The sequence below is a fragment of the Acomys russatus genome, chromosome 5 (assembly GCF_903995435.1).
Source record: "Acomys russatus chromosome 5, mAcoRus1.1, whole genome shotgun sequence".
NCBI classification, from domain to species: domain Eukaryota; kingdom Metazoa; phylum Chordata; class Mammalia; order Rodentia; family Muridae; genus Acomys; species Acomys russatus.
In genome coordinates, this window is record NC_067141.1 from 48,327,608 (window position 1) to 48,349,271 (window position 21,664).

Sequence of the window (21,664 nt, forward strand, 5' to 3'; positions counted from 1 at the left end):
AAGTATTAACTGTCTAGAAAAAAAAAAAAAAACTCCTTTCCAAGTCATTTGGTCTAAAACTTGAAGGAAACATCTCGGAAAGATCAAAGTTCAAAGAAACTGCCTTTAAAGATAACAACAGATAGATAGATGGATGGGTGGATGATAGGCTAGATTCTGATAGATAGAGATAGATAGTGATAGACAGACAGACAGACATCTGGACTCAAAGATGTCAACATGACCACTAAAAGAAGAGGTAATTTTAAAATATTCCAAAGGTCACTATCGACCTATCTAGTAAATTGTCAAATGACTATTCTCAAAAAACTAAGAAAAATGCATTTGTGAAACTATACACGAACAAAACTCAAAAGGTTTGACATATACTCCCTTAATCTAATCATTTATGGAAAGACTTACCTAATTCTTATTTTTAAAATGTTATTTCCGAGCACAGAACTAGAGATGAACCACAAAATAAATGTGAACTAAAAGGAACATTAGCCATCAAGTAGTTAACAATTGTGTTTAATATTAATCTCTTAGAGACACTTTAAGTTTCTAATACTTTTCATTAATCCTCGAATTACAGAATAAAGACACATAAACCACAATTTTCTTCAAAGCATTTGCTGAAATCTGTTATGAATTTATTTTCAGGGCAAAGTTCAGGAAAGGTTAGTTCCCCAGGTAAACTGGATTAAACGCTCTCTACAGAGAAATCAAATTAAACCACCACCAAATGGCAGGTTTCCAGATTTGGAATGTGAAATCTGATTTGACAGACGCCATATAGACGGTGGTCAATTCCCCATCTGACGGTAACTTCTGTAGTTTCGCTGTTTGCTGTTCTTAGGGATTTGTAGTTTATGATAACATATATGTCTACAGTATGCTGAACATGTATATACAAAGAGAAATACATTCATATCTCTTTCATATAAAAATGACTGGAAAAATCTTGAGATTTGATTTTACTGCTTGAAATCATTGAGTTTGCATTTGATATTTGACAGACTGATGCCTTGTGGGATATGACTTGGAAGTTACAGCCTCTGATCCTTACCAGATGTTACTGGTGGTATTTCAACCTCAAGAGACAAAGAGGATATTAATGTTAATTTTATTTATTTAATCATATCAGGCAGATTTTATAAAAAGCAAAATTAAGTGTTTTTTAAACATGCCAACTCTCCAGAAACGTCCATAGTAGCAAAATTGTTTTGAAGATAGATTTTTTTTTTTGAGAGCAGAGTCTGTAATATATTTGGAAAGGATTAACTCTCTTTTTTTTTAAAAAAATGGGAAATACAGGACCAATTTCTCAGCTTCGCAGTTAGGAAGGCAAGATGACAACGATACGCTTGTAGCTAAGGATAAGTCCCATCCAACTTTTAGCTACTAGTGGAGTACAGTGACCGTGTGACTTCAGATGACACGCAGCTGCTCACCTATCACTGCTACCCTTGGAGCACTCCGACCCTTCATCTCAGCTCTGTGCTTTATTCTAAGAAGAATGAGTCTACCCTGGTCATTACAGGCAATGATGAAAACAAGAAGACACTCAGTACGAAGCACGGCCTCTCCACACTTGCACTCAGCGGCCTCGTATCTACCTAGAGGTCAAGGTCAGAACTGAGCAGTCCGAAGAGGCCCGGTTCTCAGGCGTAGCCAATCATTAGAGACCACCCATAGGACTAGACACAGAACGATCACACCCCAGACTCCCCTGTGGAGGCCAGGTACTGGGGCTCTAAAAAGCACTCCAGATGAGTTCAATGTCAGGAAAGTTGGAAACATTGCCCCAGAAGACCCTAAGCAGGGAGCAGCTAAACAATAACCTTGGGGAAAAAATTGATTTTCCTTGGCTTTGTTCTCATCTGAAAAATGGTATGTGTGGCATGAAGTTCGAGTGTAGAGCAATCAGTTTCCTACCATAGTAGGATAAAAAAATACAAAGTTGTGCAACATTTCAAGGAGAAGCCATGCCTGCATCACCACAACAAAACGAGGCAGAAGCCAAGGTTTGCCCATACTTCAGTGCCCTGACGCAGAGACAAGAAACAACATCTGCACATCCTGCTTCTTTGCGTTTCTTCACCCTCTAGCAATATCCACTAACTGTGGCCAGGTGTGTTGGCGCACTCCTTTAATCCCAGCACTCAGGAGGCAGAGGCTGGTGGATCGCTGTGAGTTCGAGGCCAGCCTGGTCTACAAAGTGAGTCCAGGACAGCCAAGACTACACAGAGAGACCCTGTCTTGAAAAACAAAAACAAAAAACAAAAAAAAAAGAAATATCCACTAACCTAAGATTACTGGTTCCCCTGCCCATAGGATTTGTTTAACCACATAATTGTTTATCTGAAAATCCTTTTAATTCTTCTGTGGGTTTCAATGTGAATAAATTGGATTATACCACATTTTACACATAATATTTTACTCAACCTTATTTTGTGAAACTTACCATGTGAAGTGTGTTTCACTAATCTTAAACTCTTTCATAGTATTTCACAGAAATAAACCATAATCAACTGGTTTACCTTGTCTGGGGACAGTCGAGTAAATTACATTTTTATATAAATTAAACCACAAATGCAATATGTATGTCATCTCAGGTTTCCATGCTGCCATGTAAAGGAGTCTCTAGGAGAGACACCTATACATTATTTTGTTGGATATGCACAATTTCAAACTTACTATGCATTTCCAAATTGCTCTCCAAGGTGGTTATACCAATTTATTCTTTCTAGAAAAAAATCACACACACACACACACACACACACACACACACACACACACACACACACCATTAATACTCGTATCAATACTTGGGACTATGAACTGTTATACATTACTGTCTATATAAAGATTTTGGTGTGTTAAATAATTATTATAGTTAAATAATATTTTCCTAAGGTCCCCTTTGGTTATATAAGTATGGTAATCACATAAATATGAAATCTTATCAAAAATAACAAAATAAAGATGGGGGGTAAGTTTACAATAGATTTACTTTTCCTCAAAAAATACCATTCATGGCCAAAGCTGATCCATGCCCTTGCATCAGGCTATAAAAGAGGAATAAGGACATGGCCTCAGTTCTGTATTTATTTTCTTGTGCTCATAATCCAATGTTACTTAAAAAGCAAACTGCCCAATATCCAAGCCAAAGCAAATACACTGGAATTTGCCAGGGAAAATGCCTGTGGAGAAATGACTCAATTCATACAAAATTCAAAACTGTCTTTGGTCAGTAACATTTTCATGAAAATTTGTGGGTGGGTAAAAGTTTTGCAAAATTCTTTTTTCCTATTGGATTAAATTCCTCCAGGAAAAATAAGCAAAATGTAAGTGGCAGCCCACATTGCCCCTAATTCCCTTCTTAGCACCCCTAACTGCCCAGCACAACTGCTTTCAATTGTACAGGAAAAGGAGGCCAGGTGGTTCTGGTCCTAACAGGGCCCCGGGCCCTGTACTGGCACAGCCTGGTTCTCAGCACAAACACTCAGCAATGGAGCTTCTCACAGCACTCAGCATGCGAACACCACTGGGTAACAGCAGAGAGACCTCCGTAGGGTGAAAGTATCTGACACAGTCTTTTAAGAACGACGACTATGGAAGCCTAAGGAATGGTGTGTACACTGTGATGATTTGATACACTTCATGTTGAAGAGAGGTGGGGAGAAGCAGAGGAAAGAAGGGAAGAAGAGGAGGGAAAGGGAGGAGGGAGGGAGGGAAGGAGGGTGGGAGAGATGAGAAACAGACAGAGACACTCCATGCCTCTAAGACTTGCTCTGAATTGAGAATCAGTCACCTCATCATCTCAGAAAGACTTAACAGAACTTGGCATTGTGACAACAGCCAACAACTCAAGATTTACCAAGGACAGAGCTGATCTAAAAGCAAGAAGGCAGGAAAGAGCACAGCGGGCACCTAGAAACCATTTTAGCTACCGGCCATGAACAAATGATCACGGACACTGGTTTCTGATGTGAGATCTGCCTCTCTGCCCAATGAGGCCTTTGCTTTCCAAAACTTTGCTACTTCCTGGAACTGTCCACTGCATGCAACCAGGACGGTGAGGACAGAGCTAGCTTGTCTTTCCACAGAGGCAGTCAGAATGCAATCTGGTGAAGGGAGCGACTGTTTGGAAAAGAAAAAACCCATCATTTTCTTCCAGCAACAGAACCAAACAGTGAACCCCAAATCTTCCCCTGGCTGTGCCACCAAGAATCCTGAGTGATCTGCATGCCAGGTTCCGGGCTGGTCTGCAGGGTCACCATGAGAAATGGTTGATAAAATGCGTTCTCCCAGGTAGCAAAGGGAACTTGGCATGCAGACAGGATTCCACAGCAGCCTGTGACTGTAAAGCAGGCCTCGGCCCTGACACACCCTTCTTTTACCATAACGTCCAGACATCCTTTGTGCTGCTTGTAGCCATGGTCACCAAACACATAGGGGCCACCATTCCTTTCTTGGTTCAATAATCCCAGCGAGTGAAAATGATGACTAAGCCCAACTACCATATATAGAGGTAGTTATATACCGTATATAGAAGTTAGACAAACATAAGGCAAAACTGGCCTTAGAACTTAAACTACCCCTACGTTTTGTAGCCAAAGCCCACTTCTCTGGAAGAGCATGGTCATTTTACATGGCTTAGTCTCCAGCTTTGAGTAAATTACCCTTGGGTTTCAATGTAATGAAAACATTTTACTGTTGGAAGTTCTGTGTGCCTGGATCCCATGAGTCTGGAAGATTCCCCTTGTAAATGGCAGGGGGCCGAACACCTCAGCGTTCATCCCCCTTAAGCACAATGCCTCCTTCTCCATGGCCTACAATTTGAGACATCCGCCAAGCCTTCACAGCAAGATTACCTACTGCCAGCCGCCTGCAGGCCCTCATATCAAGCACACGACACATAGCGACAGAAGAGTCTTCAGAAGAGATGAGATTCATGATGTGTAAGTTTCTATGAAAATGGCTATCTTCCTGTTACAATCCTACACTCCCCACCTGTGGGATTACAACATCAGTTACTCCTAAGAAACTCTGCTTTGTCTGAATGGATTTGCAGCATAACACGTGAGCGGCTTGTGAGGCTACTGGTTTAGGAATGCAAGCTTGCCAAGGTTCCACCTACGAATGAGGAAGGGGCTGATTGGGAGAGCAACTCGCCTCATCCACCCCGTCTGTCCTGAATGGCACAGTGAACAGGCCTGCAAGCTCGCTTCATCTGCCCGCCCATCCTGAATGGCACAGTGACCATCACTGCAGGCCTGGAAGCGATCACCTCTCAGCTTTATTCTTTCCCTCAACTATTTCTATTTTCACTATGCCTTGTGCACTTCAGCAGAAGTCAACTGCGCAGAGTTAAATGCCTTTGAAAACTCTGGGACCAGAGGTGAAAATGGGGAGATTCTTTTGCACAAAAATTACTTTTGTAATGCAAAGGGTTTTTAAATATAATTCTTCTAACTTTAATGTTTATTTTGGTAAAGCCAAATCCAGGAAACTATGTTCAGCCACGGTTAGTCAGAACTAAAAGGTTGGACTGTTTTCCTTCAGAGTCCCGGTGTCTCTCCTGCTTGCAACAGGCTCCTGTGTTCCGAGCAGAGTAAGTGGAACTGCCTTCAATCGCTTGTCTCATTCTGGCATTTTTTAACACAGAACCCTACTGACAGGAGTGAGGCTTGGCCTCCTGGAATGTAATTATCCTTTTCACTCACAGGACCAGGCACCCCCATGATGCATCGGCTTCAGGTTTTCCTTAAGAAAAAAAATCACAACATGGGGTATAATGTAATGACAAGAAATGCAATTTCACTCCACCAAAAAGCCTTAAAACCCTTTCAGAAATACCCACTGCATTAGGTGAAAAGCGCTCCTAAGTCGGGCGTTGCAGCTCTCACCTGCATGGTGTGCTTTTTCCATGAATTGGAGTTTGGCCAATCTACAATCAAATATAAACACGGTCCAGACACTTTAGATCACAACCTACTGCCGGAAGAGATACTGCTGGTTGGGAGACCACAGTTCAAAAACAGTCCTTTTCACACTGGTTTACACTCTTCCCTTATCGCTGATCTCTAGAACTCTCGATATTAAGGGACACACAGAATTCTCAATTCTAACTCTGAAGAACTATTCGTGCCCATCTAGAGTAACAGAAAACATATGTTCTTTTTTTTTTTTTCCCCAAGAGTTCAGTGAGCCGAGTCAGATTGTGCCAAGCTATCTCTGTTAACCCCAGGGGTGGAGTCCTGCTTGTGCACCCTGAGGGCTTCTGTGAGGTGTGAAACTGTTGGGGAAGCATTTAAGAAGCATATTATTCAAAAGCAGTCAATTCTGCCAAGAAACGGCATCAGAGTTTGCAGGATCGATGCTGGGAAAAGAGCTAGGCGGGACATCAGACCACGTGCTTCAACACCAAAGACCTTCTCAGCCCGGGCCTTACGCTTTTCCACAAAATCCTCCTTCCGCAAAATTAAGTGAGATCCCATGAGGCCCTGCTCCTATGGTATCCCCTTGCTGTTCCCTTGCTTACTCAAAACCATTAAAGAGATTCACAACCTTGGAGGGTAGAATGTGCTGGCACGAGGGTGCATGCTGCGACAATTTCAATAGTAAGTTCCTAAATGGAGAATTCCTTTCTTAAACGTCAGAATCATTCCTTCCTTCCAGACCCCCAATTCCCAACTCAATTTTTGGAGGTTAGAGAAAAACTGAATATTTACTTTGAAAAAGAACAAAAGCTTGTTTGTGGCACAGTGCATGGTCCCTTGCTCTCAAACATGCATGTAGTAAATAGAACCCTGAGTCTGTGTCCCTGTCATCTTTCCTCAGACCACAGACAGGCAGACAGACCTCCAGTACCTCGGTGCATAGGGCTTGCGCTAGAAAAGTGAGAGAAACCAGCAGCCACCAGGTATCAAAGGAACCTTCTCCTTGTGCTAGCTTAACTGAAGAGGCGAGCGACCTCGGAGGTACCTTTACCACCCACACATCCACATACCACAGAAACAGAAACTGTTACCTGACTTCTCGGTCATCTTTGATTAAAAAAAAAAACGTATCCATGAAAGCAAGCTAGGCCTCCAAGAAAGGTGGACCAGGCCTTAGGAAACTCCAACTCACCGTACACTTGTTGGGCTTCTCCCCGGAGTGGACCCTCATGTGGATCAGCAGTTTGTAGCGGGCGTTGAAGGGTTTGTACCTTCTAGGGCAGCCGGTCCAGAAGCAGGTGAAGTCTTCCCCCTTGCGTTGGTCTATGTGGACCTTCTCGATGTGCCTCACCAGTTCCTCCTGCTGGTCATAGAGGGCACTGCAGTCTATCCAACGACAGCAGTGCTTACCCCCTGAGTCTTCCATCTCCCCATCTTCATCCAGGCCAGGCTGGGCCAGGGCCAGCGACTGGCTGTGAGGCAGGAGCTCTGGGTGATGAAGGTGTGGGTGGGCATGGTATGGAGGTGGGGGGCCCTGAGGTGGGGGGAGAGGGGGCAGAGGAGGCGCGGAGGGCAGGACCAAGGCACTGCCCGGGAACTCCTCCAGGCGCTCCGTTTTGAGCATGTTGGCTGTCTGGCCATCCGTGCCGGGTAAGCCTGGCTGCAGCACCATGTTGTTTACAGGTCCAGGCTGCAGTCCACCATGCTCCAGCTGCTGCATGCGTTCGTACTCCGGTGTGCCATCCTCGCTGTAGCCTGGCAGCGTATGGCCTCCACTGGCTACCAGCACACCCTTCTGCCCACTGGACACTGCGCAGGACTGAGGGATGCAACTGCCGCGAACACCCAGGAAATGCCCATAGACGTCTGATTGTGGAGACATACTGGCTGGAGAGGCTCTTGATCCATTGATATAGGCAACCAGGGACGTGGGGGAAGTACGGATGATAGTATTAAAGTCAATCCCGATGCCATCAGACAGAGGGGACAAGGACAGCGCCCTCTTCTTGGAGCGGGTGGAGTGGGACCTGGTTGCTGAGTGCCGAGGACTGTGGTAAGGAGAGTGGCTGTTTTCCATGCCAAAAAGGTAAGGTGGCAACGAGTTAGACACGCTGCTGCCAGACACGGGTGTGCCCGGAGGCAAGCTAAGGAAGTCCCCTAGGTCCGTGCCATTCTGAGAGCTGTGGCTGGACGGAAGTGAAGGGAAAGCCCTGTAGCTCTGAGACCACTCCTGCTTCACACTCAAGGCCGACTGACTCTCCGTCAGACTCAAAGTCGTGGACACCAGAGACTCTTGCAAAATAACGGACCTGGAGTAGCAGCCAGAGAGAAGGGGAAAAAAAGTTTTAAGTGGGATGTGGATTGCTTAAGAGCTAAGAGAACACTGCACTGAGAGTCCCTTAATTATATTGTATTCTCCACTCAACGCAAGTTCTTGAACTAGGATAGAACCCAAGAGTTAGTTCCAGGTAAATAATATTTTACCAAGACAGACAATAAAAGCCAATGCTTACTAGACTAATAAAAGAGCCGTTGTTACAAATAGCTCCAGTACTTCAGTGAGAATAAATAGTCCTCACTTTACTTCAAAATATCTTTTTTATTATACAAAGGGGGGAAATTGGGGACTAGGAAAACGTTATAGATGCTTGTCATGGTAAATCAAATGAGTATTTATTAAGCACCTACTGTGTACACCATGCTGTAATAGGTTTCGCAGGTCATGCAGTTCTGAACAGCACTAACCTTCCATTAAAATCTGCTTGGGAAGGTGATTTTTTTAAAAGTAAATCTTCCAAGATAAATATTGTACTAGAAACATAGAAATAATTTTACACTTCAGTTTCACTGATAATATCAAACTAGACATTTTTTAAAAGGCAATTTACAATGCAAACACTCATTTATTTCAAGTGATCTTAGAAAATTTATGAAAATATAAAATACACAGGCACAAAGTATGCCTCGGTGGTAAAGTGCACACTTAACATGCCAGAGACACGGAGTTTGTTTGTTTGTTTCTCTCTCTCTGTCTGTCTGTCTCTCTCTCTCTCTCTGTCTGTCTGTCTCTCTCTCGCTCTCGCTCACACACACACACACACACACACACACACACACACATACACACACACACCAGTCCTTAACAGAACAGAGCTATTGTGCATAAAGGAGCAGCAGACTGAAGAGCTGCATTTGGAGTCATGCATCAGACCATGTGAGCTTTCACCACATTTGTTAGATGGGTTTCCCCCGAGCTCTCGTCCTTGAATCCAAGCAGCTTCAGGCCACTCACTTGCAGTGGTTCATTTTTACAACAATCCCTACCCTGTCCTTACCCAAAAAACACAAAAGAACAAAAAAAAAAAAAAAAAAAAAATCAGAAAGCCAAATATGTCACAATTCATTGTTTGCATATCAAAGTGGTTCATAATGGCAACTCTAGCCCCTTGAAAATTCATTTTGTTTCCCAAGGACATTATTGCTGCCTTTAAAAACAATAAAAGAAAAAAAAACCTATGTCCCTGGGACAGAGTATGCATCCCCCAAAAAATAGTCAATAGGCAGACGTAGAGAGAAAAAGCACCCCGATCCCAATCCAGGTGCATCAGGCAGCTGAGAAGCTTGACTTGCTGATGTGCCTCTGCAGCTGGCTTTCTAGAGACTTCTAAATGAAGTAATCACCAAAATTTCTCATCTAAAACGTGTGACTTCTTCCCTGCACGAGCACATGCACTGTCTGCAGCTGTTAAATATCAACTGTAGCAAAGGAAGTGAAGGATGGGGGAAGCACCTCTTCACCTTTCCAAGCCCTACTCCGCTTCACAGAGAGAATCCAGGAAAACAGTTTCTGCCAAGCCTGGTACACGTGAAGACAGCATCTCGACTCTGAAAAGCACTGTGTAGGTGGTAACGCTGCCATCGACCTGGAGCTGCCGTCGGATGTGGTCATGTTTACCAATGACAAACACAGCAGGAACCTATGTCCGGCTGCCCTTGACACAGATTTGGTTTCTTGCCTCACATCCTTACATTTGGACTAAAGTCCTTCTGCAAGCTCCAAAGTGGCCTGTGAACAGCTTGCATTTTAATTCCCCATGGACACCTCTCAATTATTTTCCGAGCACACTTACAGCATGTGGCTCTTCCTGCAGAACTCAGCGGAAAGCTCTGGTAGCTGGATGTCAAGAGCCTTTTGACCCTATCCCCAGGGAGAGTCAGGAATTACATTCAGACGTGAGCCACATCAGTGGAAATGCCATGTACGAAGCGGGAAGGACAGACTCTGCTGTTCACCGAGGTCAAGAAACCATGGGCCATCAGAACACTGACAGAGCCATGTCTCAATGGGTGCCTGTTCTCAGATGGTGGTCATTTTATAACATTTCAGGCTTCTAAGCAGTAGCTGACAAAGTAGCTCATTCAATTGTATGCACTTTGCTGATAAAATTACATTACTTGTCTCAATGGCAGCATAGAGAAACATGTTCACCTTTCCAACAATGAAAGGCAAGTCTCATTTCCCTTAAATTATGCTGGACGTGGCTTAATTTATAGCACAGCATAACTCAGGGTCCAGATGTTGCGTAACTTCTTCAGCATCTCAGTTTTCCAAGGCAGTTGTTCAAATAGTTCAGCAAACTGAATAGACTACTTAAAGCAATGGCGTGCACAGAGAACTACCTCATGCCTCTCCCTCCCTCCCTCCCCGACACCTCAAATGCCTCATAGGGACAAAAGTGCCAACAAACGCCAGTCAAGCTCTCTGACTGTCAACGATGCACTCTGGGAGACCTACCCGTTCAAAGTCCTACCGCGTGGCATCTCTCTCTGTAGTAAGTGTCCTTTTTTGCAAAGCAGCTCCACCATCTCACTACACTTTGAAACATCTGTGTCTTACTCAGCAAATGTCACGGCCCTTCAAGTGAAAGGGTGACTTTCATCTCCCCATGGCCCTACCAGAGTGTTAAATACAAACTAAGTGCTCAAACACAAGCAAACCTGTGACCCCCCCCCCCACCACCACCCACCCTAGGATTCTGAAGACTGTAGCGAGAAGATCTTGACTTCAAGGCCAACCTAGACTACACAGGAAGTTGTTATCTCAAGGAACGGGATCCTTGAGATAAGTAAATAAGTAAATAAAAAAATAATAATCATAAAAAAATAATAATAATCATGATATCTGATGAACCATGATTTATAAAGCCTATAGAACATTTTTAGATATTAGCTTATTGAATACACTGTATGAGATAAATTAACTAGACTTCAAATATTTTTATAGGAAGAAAGTAACTAAAAAATGTGAGTTTCCTATTGTGGCAGCAAAGGAGTGGTGTAAGGTCTTTAGCAAAGGACAGATGGGGGTAAATGACCAGCAGAGACCTAGCTGGCTCACATTCCTCCCAATGTATGCCCTATGTGGTCCGTAATTCTCTGCTTGATTGAAAGACTTGGTGAAAAACAGGCTTAAAAACACACAAACCAGGACTGCATCACCAATTGTCTGTTTTTCTGCAACAGTATGCTGAAGGAGTGTGAAGGCTGCCAAAGATTCTAGCCTGTTAACCCCTGCTGCTATACACACCAGGCCTGTGGAAGAGAAAGTGACAAAGAACTCGGAAAGCTGTGTCACCACACTGAGAGCAATCTCCGTCTCCATATGTTCATCTGATCCTAACGACATTATTTCTGGTGACTGGCTAATTTGGAACTATATGTGAAAGGCAAGACGATAAATCGCAAACGAAATAAAAGCAAAGTGAAAAAAAACTCAGACACCATCAGGAAAAAAATATGCTCTCACGAAGCCAAAGGAGCTGTGATGACCAAGTTGAGCTGTTTTGTTCTAAAGCTTAAAGTTTTAACTTGCAAAGTCATACAGAATCCCATGGACTAATGGTCATGAGGAAAAACATGTGTACATACACAGAGTGTGTATGGGTATACTATATAACATATATGTGACATAAACCTAGAGGTTCTGCAAAAGAAGATATGCCTAGTCTATCTGGAAAGTGTCGTCTACCTACCCCAGTTAATTTCCCAAAGAAATTAGCAGTATGGCTCATAACACAGAACAGCTTTATAAGATGTTGGCATGCACAGGGAGCCCAAGCCCATTCTCCATCCTCCTCGTGGCCTTCTCTGAGCTTTGTGGACATACTACAAACAAAAAAAGGCAACTACCACCAACAGCATCCAGTTTAGAATATGAAAAGACAAAATACAGAGTGTTTAGGTCCAGACAGACATCTCTAGGTGATGGCTGACCTTTGTGAATGACAAGCTATGAAACTGGCACTGGGCATATCAATTAGGATTCCCACGTCTTGGGTCCACTGTACCTTTGATAGGGATGACACTTGCTAGGACTGGGACTATGAGTATCCATTCATAAATTCAAATTCACAATGCACATGGACACACTAGGCTAGCTGAGCACCCGCCACACCCACCCAAGCAGCACCCCATCTCCTTTACTGATTAGCTTTGCCAGGCTGACATTTACCAGGTGTCTGAAGCAGTTGTTTCAGTACTCCAGCCTTGTCATCTAGGGGACAAGCCTTTACAGCAAGGTGTGGGTGGCACCCGTAGTGACAGTGGCTCCTGATTCTTCAACAGAATAGCACTGTGGTGGGCTAACGAGAAATGGCCAGGAAGTCAATTGCACAAAATCCACAGCACCAAGGCAGGATTCTTATCACTGGACTACACAGAACATAAGCTTAAAAAAAAAATTAGGGGAGCATCCCAGAAGGAAAATACATTCAAATCAGGTAAAAAGAAAAAAGAAAGAAATATAGCTGGCAGATCTCAGGAAAAGTGTTCAATATTATCACTGACGAAGATGTATCAATTAAGATAATTACACAATTATTATCTCAAACTAATAACTTCTTAGAGAAAACTAAATATATGCTACTGCCTAAGACCACCGTTGAACTCACACATGGATTGGTCTTCTCTGCAGTGCTACCTGAAAACGCCTACTAATAACATCAAAGCTACTATTAATAGCTGTTCATTTAAACCAGCCAATCTTAAGTCTTAAGAATTTATTCTAATCACTAGAGATATGAAATAATAAAAGAGTTGCAGGTTAATCCAATAAAGTAGATTGTTTGTAATACTAACATAAGAAGCAGAGCTATGAGGCAAGCTATCAAGGAGAAGAAGCATGCAGTAGCCTGCTCTGTGGCGATGCCTTATGCTCCACTACTACGATGAGCATGGCAAGAGACCCTTAAAGGTCCAATAGCAGCACTCGTGCATCGGTGGTAACCAACAGCTGTCTATGTACAGAAATCCTATTCAAAAGGAGGGAAATCATATCTGGTACTGTAAACCTAGCCAAGAAACGCATGCCTAGCAAGGCCATCCACCTTACAGGAAAGCCCACTAAAGCCACTTTTCCTAAGTATAGCTCCGAAGTGCGCGCTAAACGCTTGTCCTTATACCCATAGGTATATGTAGTTTTCATTCCTCATCAAAGAAGCTTCATTTCACAGCAGACGGAGACCATGAGGAAATACTGCAACTGCTCAGAATGCAGAAAACAAGCTACTACAGCATGTCCAGCGGCCATTAATAGATACATCTGTAACACAACCATGAACCAACCCTCCAGGGAGCGGAAGAGGAAAGCTTGTCATAGCCAGAGCAGAAATATTGTGTCGTCTACGTATTTCAGGGAAGCTAAGCCCCTGAAATCTCAATAATATGTCTGTTTAAGCAAGACATGAACAATGGTAACACCAGGCGACATGTCAGCATGGATGGGGAAGCTTTTCACAGGACCGCCACTGTAGATGAAGAGGTACAGGCAAGTAAAGACTGCTAAGAGATGGAGACTTCAGTCTCTCCAAGGAAGAGCCCCGAAGTGCTTAGTCAATGCCAAGTGGCCACAGCACTCATAAAGGACACACTGAAGGGCCCCGGCAAGGTGCACTTACTATTTATTTGCTTTAGGTATGCAAAGTAATATTTCAAGAAGAAGAAGAAGAGGCCATGCACTTGAAAGAAGGGAATTGGAAGGAGGACGGAGAGGAAAGAAATGATGTATTTAAATTTTTTTTAATCATGAAAAAGAAAGAACTAAATGCCTAGTGATAAAGAGCTGGTAAAAATTTGTCTATTTCTGTACTTGGGAAGAAATCATTATATGAAGCTAAAGAAGGTATCTTTAAAAAGAGAGAGAGAGAGAGAGAGAGAGAGAGAGAGAGAGAGAGAGAGTGTGTGTGTGTGTGTGTGTGTGTGTGTGTGTGTGTGTGTAATAAAACTGTCCACTCCGAGGTCAACTTGACAGGCAGGAAACCCAGTGCCTGAAGGACCTGTGCTTGCATGTCCTTGAAGGGTGTTTATCAAGCTTATACCCTCATGATAATCTCGGTGATGGGACTCAGGATGATCACATTTGCTACCTGACGCTTTTCTACACTTTCCTCATTTCCTACATTGCATAGTGACTGTACAACTATAGGAGAAAAAAAAAATCAACTCTGAAGCTTTCCAAACAGCAAGCATCTCTCCGACTGAAGAGTTCACCATGCCTGTGACCCCCAGCCACCTGCGGAAAACCCTGCCGCCTCAAATGCTCAGCTGAGTTTGCTCACCACCTTCCCTTTAGTGCTAGCTTGGACAATGCCTTCAGGTCGCACTGTTGCCTCTTAAGCTTTCAATTACCTGGTGGGACATACAACGAAGTACTGATCACATAAAATATGCAACCTTTCCAAACCGCTGTAAGTGGGTCCCATCCTTCACTTCACAAGCCATTCTCAACTTCTGTTTCTTTACCAATCCTTTTTTTTTTTTTTTTTAAATCCCAGAGAAGGGCTCATGGAATAGTCAAAACACTTGTCAGTGCAACGTCAAGATGTTGTCTTTTAAGGACGTAATATTATGCTAAGGAATCAGGTATGCCAGAAAGCACCGAGATAATGACCTCGCTGGCTGCCCCATGAAAAGGACTGCGTAAGGCACCTGGCTGGAGCGGCCTAAACCATCACTTTCTCCATTAATTATGCCTGCCTTCCAGGCATGGGCTGGACTTGCCACAGACAGGAAGCTGACGGTTTCCAGTGATGCCCACCAATGAGCAAGGTTAAATTTACATGCAGCACTCAGCAAGGCTTAGGAGTCCCTTGAGGCATAGTCATCAGTCGAAAAGTGACAGTAGCTTGCCATCACTAAAGTCTCAGGTAGAAAACAAGCTTTCACCTCATAAAAAAAAAAGGCATAAATAAATTATCTGGGGTTCTCAACTGGAGGCTGGAAGGAGGCCCAGATAGAAGAGCAGAGAAGATTAGCAGAAGGAAGGGAAAAAGGAGGAATAGGGTCTCGGGATCATAGGGCACCTTAGCAGGTTACAGGCTGCAAAGAAGGATGCGGAGTCAACTCCTTTCACATTCATCACCCCAGCAGTGGCTCTCACAGGCAAAAATTCTGCACTGAGTTCTTCCAAGAAAGTTAACTTTTCAGAGATGAAATGATAAGCTTCAAGAGAAATAGAGCATAAACGCTATACTGTAGTTCACTTTTATTCAACACAAACACACACACACACACACACACACACACTAAAAAAAGATAAAAAATTTCTCTGGGGGTGAGTAGTTTCTTTTCTATTTAACTTTTCTGAATGGTAAATACACAAGGCATTACTGTACTTATTCTGCCACCTAATCAAATATGTAACTAAAGGCTTGTGTAACAATGAAAATATATCTTCCAAAACACATTATAATTCATGACTTCAATCTTTATTCTCTCTACTGTTTCCCTTAACTCTTTCAGTATCCTCACAGTAGGTACTTAATAAGTGTTTGAGTAGATGAGTGGACAGGTAGGTCGAGACGGGCAGCTTGTAAACTAGCCCTGAGACCCCACAATGCTCACCTTAAAAACACTGCAGATAAGCACAGAGCATCTCAGTGGCCAAAACAGGACTTGAGGTTCCTGAAGGCACCAAATGTCACATGACCAGACAGCAGCTATTAAACCATCCCTCCCATCTGACAGGATAAGCATAACACATAGTCACCTTTCAGACACATTTTCCTATAAAGCGTAAACCGAAAGAGCTGCTTCAGTATGAGCGAGTGAGCAAGTGAGCGAGTGGGGGAGTGAGCGAGTGAGCAAGTGAGTGAGTGGGGGAGTGAGCGAGCAGGCACACTCGTGTTTAGGAAGAGAGGGGACAACACTTATGGGGTATGATTACACCGTAAGGAAAAGGGGGAAAAAACGTAAGTCGAGACCTGGTATCGGAAGGAGGTCTATTCAGGTTGGCTGCATTCACTGCCCTCGGTAAGCTAGGACTGATCTGCTTGCATGCTGTGGAGACCTGGCTTGCTGGAGGTGAAATGGGTCCCAGTCGCTGAACCATCATGGGACTGTTGGTGACCACTAGATTGTTGCAGCTGCCTTTTCCAATGGACTTGCACTGAGGCCCAAAGCCAAGAGCCCCTAAAAACAAACGAATCAGGTTAGCTTTTATGTCCCTTACATCAGCAATCAGTACATACACACATGTGCACATTTATGTCAGGGCTCATCTTTAGAGACTGTCCTTGGACCTTCTCTCTTTTTTTTTTTTTTAATCTATTTTTTGAACACAGGGTCTCATGTAGCCTAGGCTACCCTCCAACTTCCTATGAGCCCCCGTTCTTCCTTCCTCCGCATCCCAAGTGCTAGTGTTACTCTTGAGTATTGATGACACCAAAAAGCAAACATTCCAGTGTAAAAGCTGTAATGCTATAGCAAAAAGCTTTTTATAATCACCACTGACAACAAATGCGGTTAAACTTCCCTGTGTAGAAATGAGAAATCCAGTTGAAAACTATGTTGAAAGTCATACCTTAACTGAAGCCTGAAGGTGGGTTAGAAGACGGAAGTATCTTTATCAAATCAGTTGTTCCGAGAGTAGCTAATAATTTTGAATCGCACAGCAAATAAAGTCAATACTGCTGGGGAGGGGGTGGGCATTCGACTGACCTATTTGATTGCAAATCTGCACATCCCAGAATCCTCCCTAAGGGGGATTATAGTCATGCTACGTCCCTTCAACCTTGAACTGTCCCTCTTCGTCCCAGTGCGTTGCCATTGGACATACAACTTTTTTTTTTTTTTTTAATTCAAGAATGGGAAATCCCTAGAACACTCACTGGGAAAGGCAATTGAATTTAACACCATTGTTTTGTTTTCATTACTTATAACATTCCAATGTAGGAAAAAAAAAAAAAAAAAAAAAAAAAAGCAAAGAAACCCAGAAGGGTCTGTGTCATTCAAGAAAAGTGAAAAACGGGGAAGAAATGGCTAATGTACCATGACTCACTTATTAAGAATAATAGTAAAGGCCTTGTCATCCTAGGCATTCCTCTCACAGGAATGTATCTTTTTCAAACATGTCTGCCAACCACCTGTTCAAGTCTCAGTGCCTTGCATGCTGTTCCCACTCCTACAAAGTAGGAATAAATTTCTTAAGTAGATCGATCCTAGGACTCTGGCATATCTACTTCAGACAAATGTTAAGAAGAATTTATCGTCGTTAACTTTCTTTGGCTCGAGAAGAGCAAATTTCTCATTTTTGTTCCCCCCTCCCCCAAGTTAAACCAAACAACCAAGGGCTCTATTACTTGGCATCAGTTTTGGTCACACATCTTCTTCTAAGAGCCCCTGGAGGTAGAGCAGACCTGGGACCTATTGCCATATCACCGTGAGTGAAGCCACACCTCAAGCAAATTGATGGGGTCACAGCCCTGCTAGGTAGCAGAAGCCCTGATCCACTCTAGCCCTGTGCACAGGTGCACATAGCCAGCTCAAGGCCACGCAGGGATCAATATCTACTGGACCCCAAGATTCCTCAGTGTAATCCACAGCCCTCTCATATTTTGGGGGTGGGGGCCCCAGGTGCTCTCCTGAACATTTTTCCAAGATCACTAGCTCCTGAAGAGATTTCTCAGATCTTTTTTTCTGATGTACACGTTCACCTTTCTTCTTCCACGATAGCAGATTTCTGATCCATTGTCTTCTGTCTTCCTAGACCAGTTGGAGATACTTTGTTTTTTTTTGTTTTTTTGGTTGGTTGGTTGGTTTTTTTTTTTTGTTTTGTTTTGTTTTTGTTTTTTTCACTCAAAAGGCATTGGACCATCAGGACTTTGTCTTCACACGAGGAGTGGTGGATTTGGTTTTTATGTAATCATAAACTGAGTATCTCTGAAAATTCTTAACCATGTTTATTTGCATATATTCTCTTCTCATCTTGGAAAAGAAAATATAGCAGTGCATAGCTTAACCCAGGCTACAATAACCCAAGTTATCACCTCGGCTTCCATTGCTACTAGATGTTTCCCTTAAAAGCAACACCTGACATAAGCATTCAGTCAAATAAAACGCCATGCACTCATATAATGAATTGTCACTTTATGTCTTCTTCATCCTTAATAGAACTACTCACATCTATCTGCCTCTAAAACAAAGACATTAGTCACTCTAACAGTACACAAACAAAATACAACTCAGTACCAAAGCATTTTAGTACCTATTCTGTCAAATCTAAAATCCTGCATGTCCTTATTTGTATATCATGAATAACCTATTAAATTATGAGTGTGTGTGCACACACATGTGTGTATGTAGTAAAAATAAAAGCAACCAATTAAGTTTGTGAATGGAATGTGTGTGTGTGTGTGTGTGTGTGTGTGTGTGTGTGTTAAATATAAAAGCAACCAATTAAGTTTGTGAATGGTTTATTGTATCCCTACTTCACAGAAGTGATGAAAACATGTATCTCTTAGAATTAGCAACTGCCAAATGTAATGACCGCAACTTCTGCCTTAAGCCTTGTTCACAACTGTGTCTATAACTTGTCGATTTGGTGTGCACCTCTGCATCTTCATGGTTTCAACCCACAGATCCTTGCCCATCTTCCACCCCCACTGTCCTCTGGCATGATCTGAGTGACTTGTCCTTTCAGACTTCATGGAAAGAATGTATTACATGCTTACTACCCTCTCACTTTTGTGCTTCTGTTTGTTTGTTTATTTATGCAAATGAAGCCTTTGTTTAGTGCTTTCTTAGAACCCAGTCTGTTATAAAGCATGAAATTTAAAAGTGGTTGCAATGTACATTATGTATTATCCAACTATTTTCATGGAAGCCCACCCTCCTGTCATTTATGAAACACGGGGCTGTGTTTTTAAAACTCCAAACTGAGCCAATCCTTTGAAGCTTCTCCACAGTGTAATTGGCCAAGCTGGACGGAAAATGAAACACTTGAGAGTAACACCTAGTCTCCTGGTCTAGAACGATGCACTGACTGACCAAGTGTTTCCTAGAACACTCCCCCTCCCCCCACTGACGCCCGGAGTCTTACATCCACACTGTTTTCTAGTTCTCTGGTAGACACCCCAGTCCTTCTCTGCTCATCACTGTGAACTGTTCCATTCCCTACTCCAAAGTTAAACATCCTCCAACCATGAAACGTGATCACTTGTGGTACTAAACAGTGAATTCCTCAGAAACCTGCAACATTTGTGTGCAGCTATGAGAATGTTCTAGAAAGTGACAAAAGGGAGTAAATGAATAGTTGTAGCGAAACCCAGCATTAGCATTGAAGCCTAACTCTTTTCTTCAGGACAGCAGACGTAACAGCTCCAAGCTCCTCAAGAGAAGGCATGTGGACTCTCTGGGAAGCCTGCCTGGGATCAAGGCTCTTTGTGTGACCCTGGCAAATTACTGCATTCTTGTAGTCAGTATTTCTATCTTATCATTTACCAAACGGAAAAAAAATGAATGCTGCCTCGTTAGGGGGCCTTGCATCGAGTATTAGCAGTGCAGGCACAGTAGGCACAATGAATGCCAGCAGCTGTTGTCACGGATGGCATTGTTTATGCCTGCCCCTGCTTTTCTGTTCTGTTAGAGAAGAGAAACCTTCATACTTCCTTGTGCAAAGATAGTCTATGGTATTTAATTCTCTGCCCATTTCCAGTATTCTTTCTGTTTTGTGCCTAGAGCCAGTTTTTTTTAAAACCAGGTGTCATCGCAGATAGAAGTTTGCAACTGGCCAAGTTTGAATGTTCCCTGGCTTGTTGTTCCGTAAAAAAAAAAAAAAAAAAAAAAAAACCATACAGCTTTTCTGACAACCAGATGTGCCAACTACTTGGGCACCAGTCTTCTTTGTGAAATATCGCTTATTTTTAGAGACAACATGGTGTGCGCTCAAAAAGCAATGTGTTTACGGCTCAAATAAAGATCTGAGAGGATGGCATTCTGAGTGCCACGGAGCTTCTAGCCAAGATAACTGTGTGCTGGTGGGAAGCCCCAGACACTCTGCATCCTTGAGTTTCTAAACTGAGCGGTCACTTTAGAAGGAGCCTGCCTTTCAGGCCGGGATCATTAGTTGAGAGCATTCTTCTCCAGAGGCCAAGGTTGATTAGGCTGTCCTTACACTTAGGTCTATGCACTGGTTCTCTTAAAATTCACATTGACACAGAGAATAATAAAAATGTAATACCCAGGAGACAGGAGGATCTAGCATCATCACAGCTTTGCTGTTCTTGGCCGTTAATCAATTGGCACTTATATATAGCCATGAGCTACGTAGCCCACACAGACAGTGGTGAAAATATGGGCAAAGTTCCCCACTGAGGCCACTGCCTTTTTTTTTTTTTTTTTTTGTATAAATAAGAGGGGTAATTCCTGCCTCTAGGCAGATCATGCAAAAGCTTTCATCGGGCCAAAAATGACTACGGAAGATCAGCTTTTAAATGGCTCAGCCCAACTCGCACACAGGGTATTCTGAAGGTAAAAATATTAATACTGGATAAGCTCACATTCTGCCCTCTGCCCTCACTGGCTCTGTGGCACTAGGCAGAGTCCTTAAAATGTCTCTGCTGTAGTATCCTTTTCTCAGTCATGTTACCTAACTCCTGGGGCTGCACTAATGACAACTCATTGTATTAATATAGATGCCACCACATTTAAGCATCTGGGCTTTTCTATGAAACATCGTAGTCTGAAACACTAAAGGCCTAAAAAGGATTACAGAAATATGAAAAATAATCTCCAAGTTCACCATTTCTTCATCTTACATATGAACTCAAGAGTTTGTTCATATCGATTTTGGGACCATTAAGAATAAGGCATAGGTCTCATATTTTTAATCCCTAAATGTATAATCATAAAATCCAAGGCATTCTATAATAATAATAATATAATAATAAAATCCAAGGCATTCAGCAAAGGTATAATGCTAGTAAAGGAAAATACTATGCTCACATATGACCAATAGTATATGTAGAATAACTGTTTTCTAATCCAAGATCGCGTCATATAAAGACAGGTTGCGGGTCGAACTCCAATGGTCTCTAGGAATAGATTAGCAAAGCAGTGTACACCAGATCATCGGAGGTTGATGGAAAGCTGCAAGGCTAACGAAACAAAGGAAGGGAGAGGCTAACGTCCTGAGAGACCTTAGGAGAGTCAGGCGCACACACCGGCATCACAGCCCCACCACCCACAAGCTTTGTAATCATCCCACATTACTTAAACCTCTGTGTCTCGGTTTCCTGATTCTAAAATGAGTTTAATGCCAGCAGAACTGTACAGCTGTTAACAGGGCTGAAAAAGCTAATATGTGTGATATATTTAGTATGTGGCACTTACTAAATGCTTTGGGAAAGTTAGCTGGATTTGGAGCTGAAGATAGATCAGTGGGTAAAGTGCCTGCCTTGTAA

At 42.9% G+C, this 21,664-nt stretch overlaps 1 protein-coding gene across 2 annotated transcripts in view; it reads right to left on the reverse strand.

Moving 5' to 3' along the window:
- Positions 1 to 21,664, reverse strand: part of Glis3 (GLIS family zinc finger 3) — a 407,159-nt gene that overhangs the window by 263,288 nt on the left and 122,207 nt on the right. The window contains exons 2-3 of one of the 2 annotated variants that reach the window (XM_051146301.1): positions 16,187 to 16,394; positions 7,120 to 8,236 (exon numbers count right to left, since the gene is read on the reverse strand). In XM_051146301.1, coding sequence (XP_051002258.1) covers positions 7,120 to 8,236; positions 16,187 to 16,394 — 1,325 coding nt within the window. The remainder of the gene's footprint in view (positions 1 to 7,119; positions 8,237 to 16,186; positions 16,395 to 21,664) is intronic. The other variant, XM_051146302.1, reaches the window with a different exon arrangement.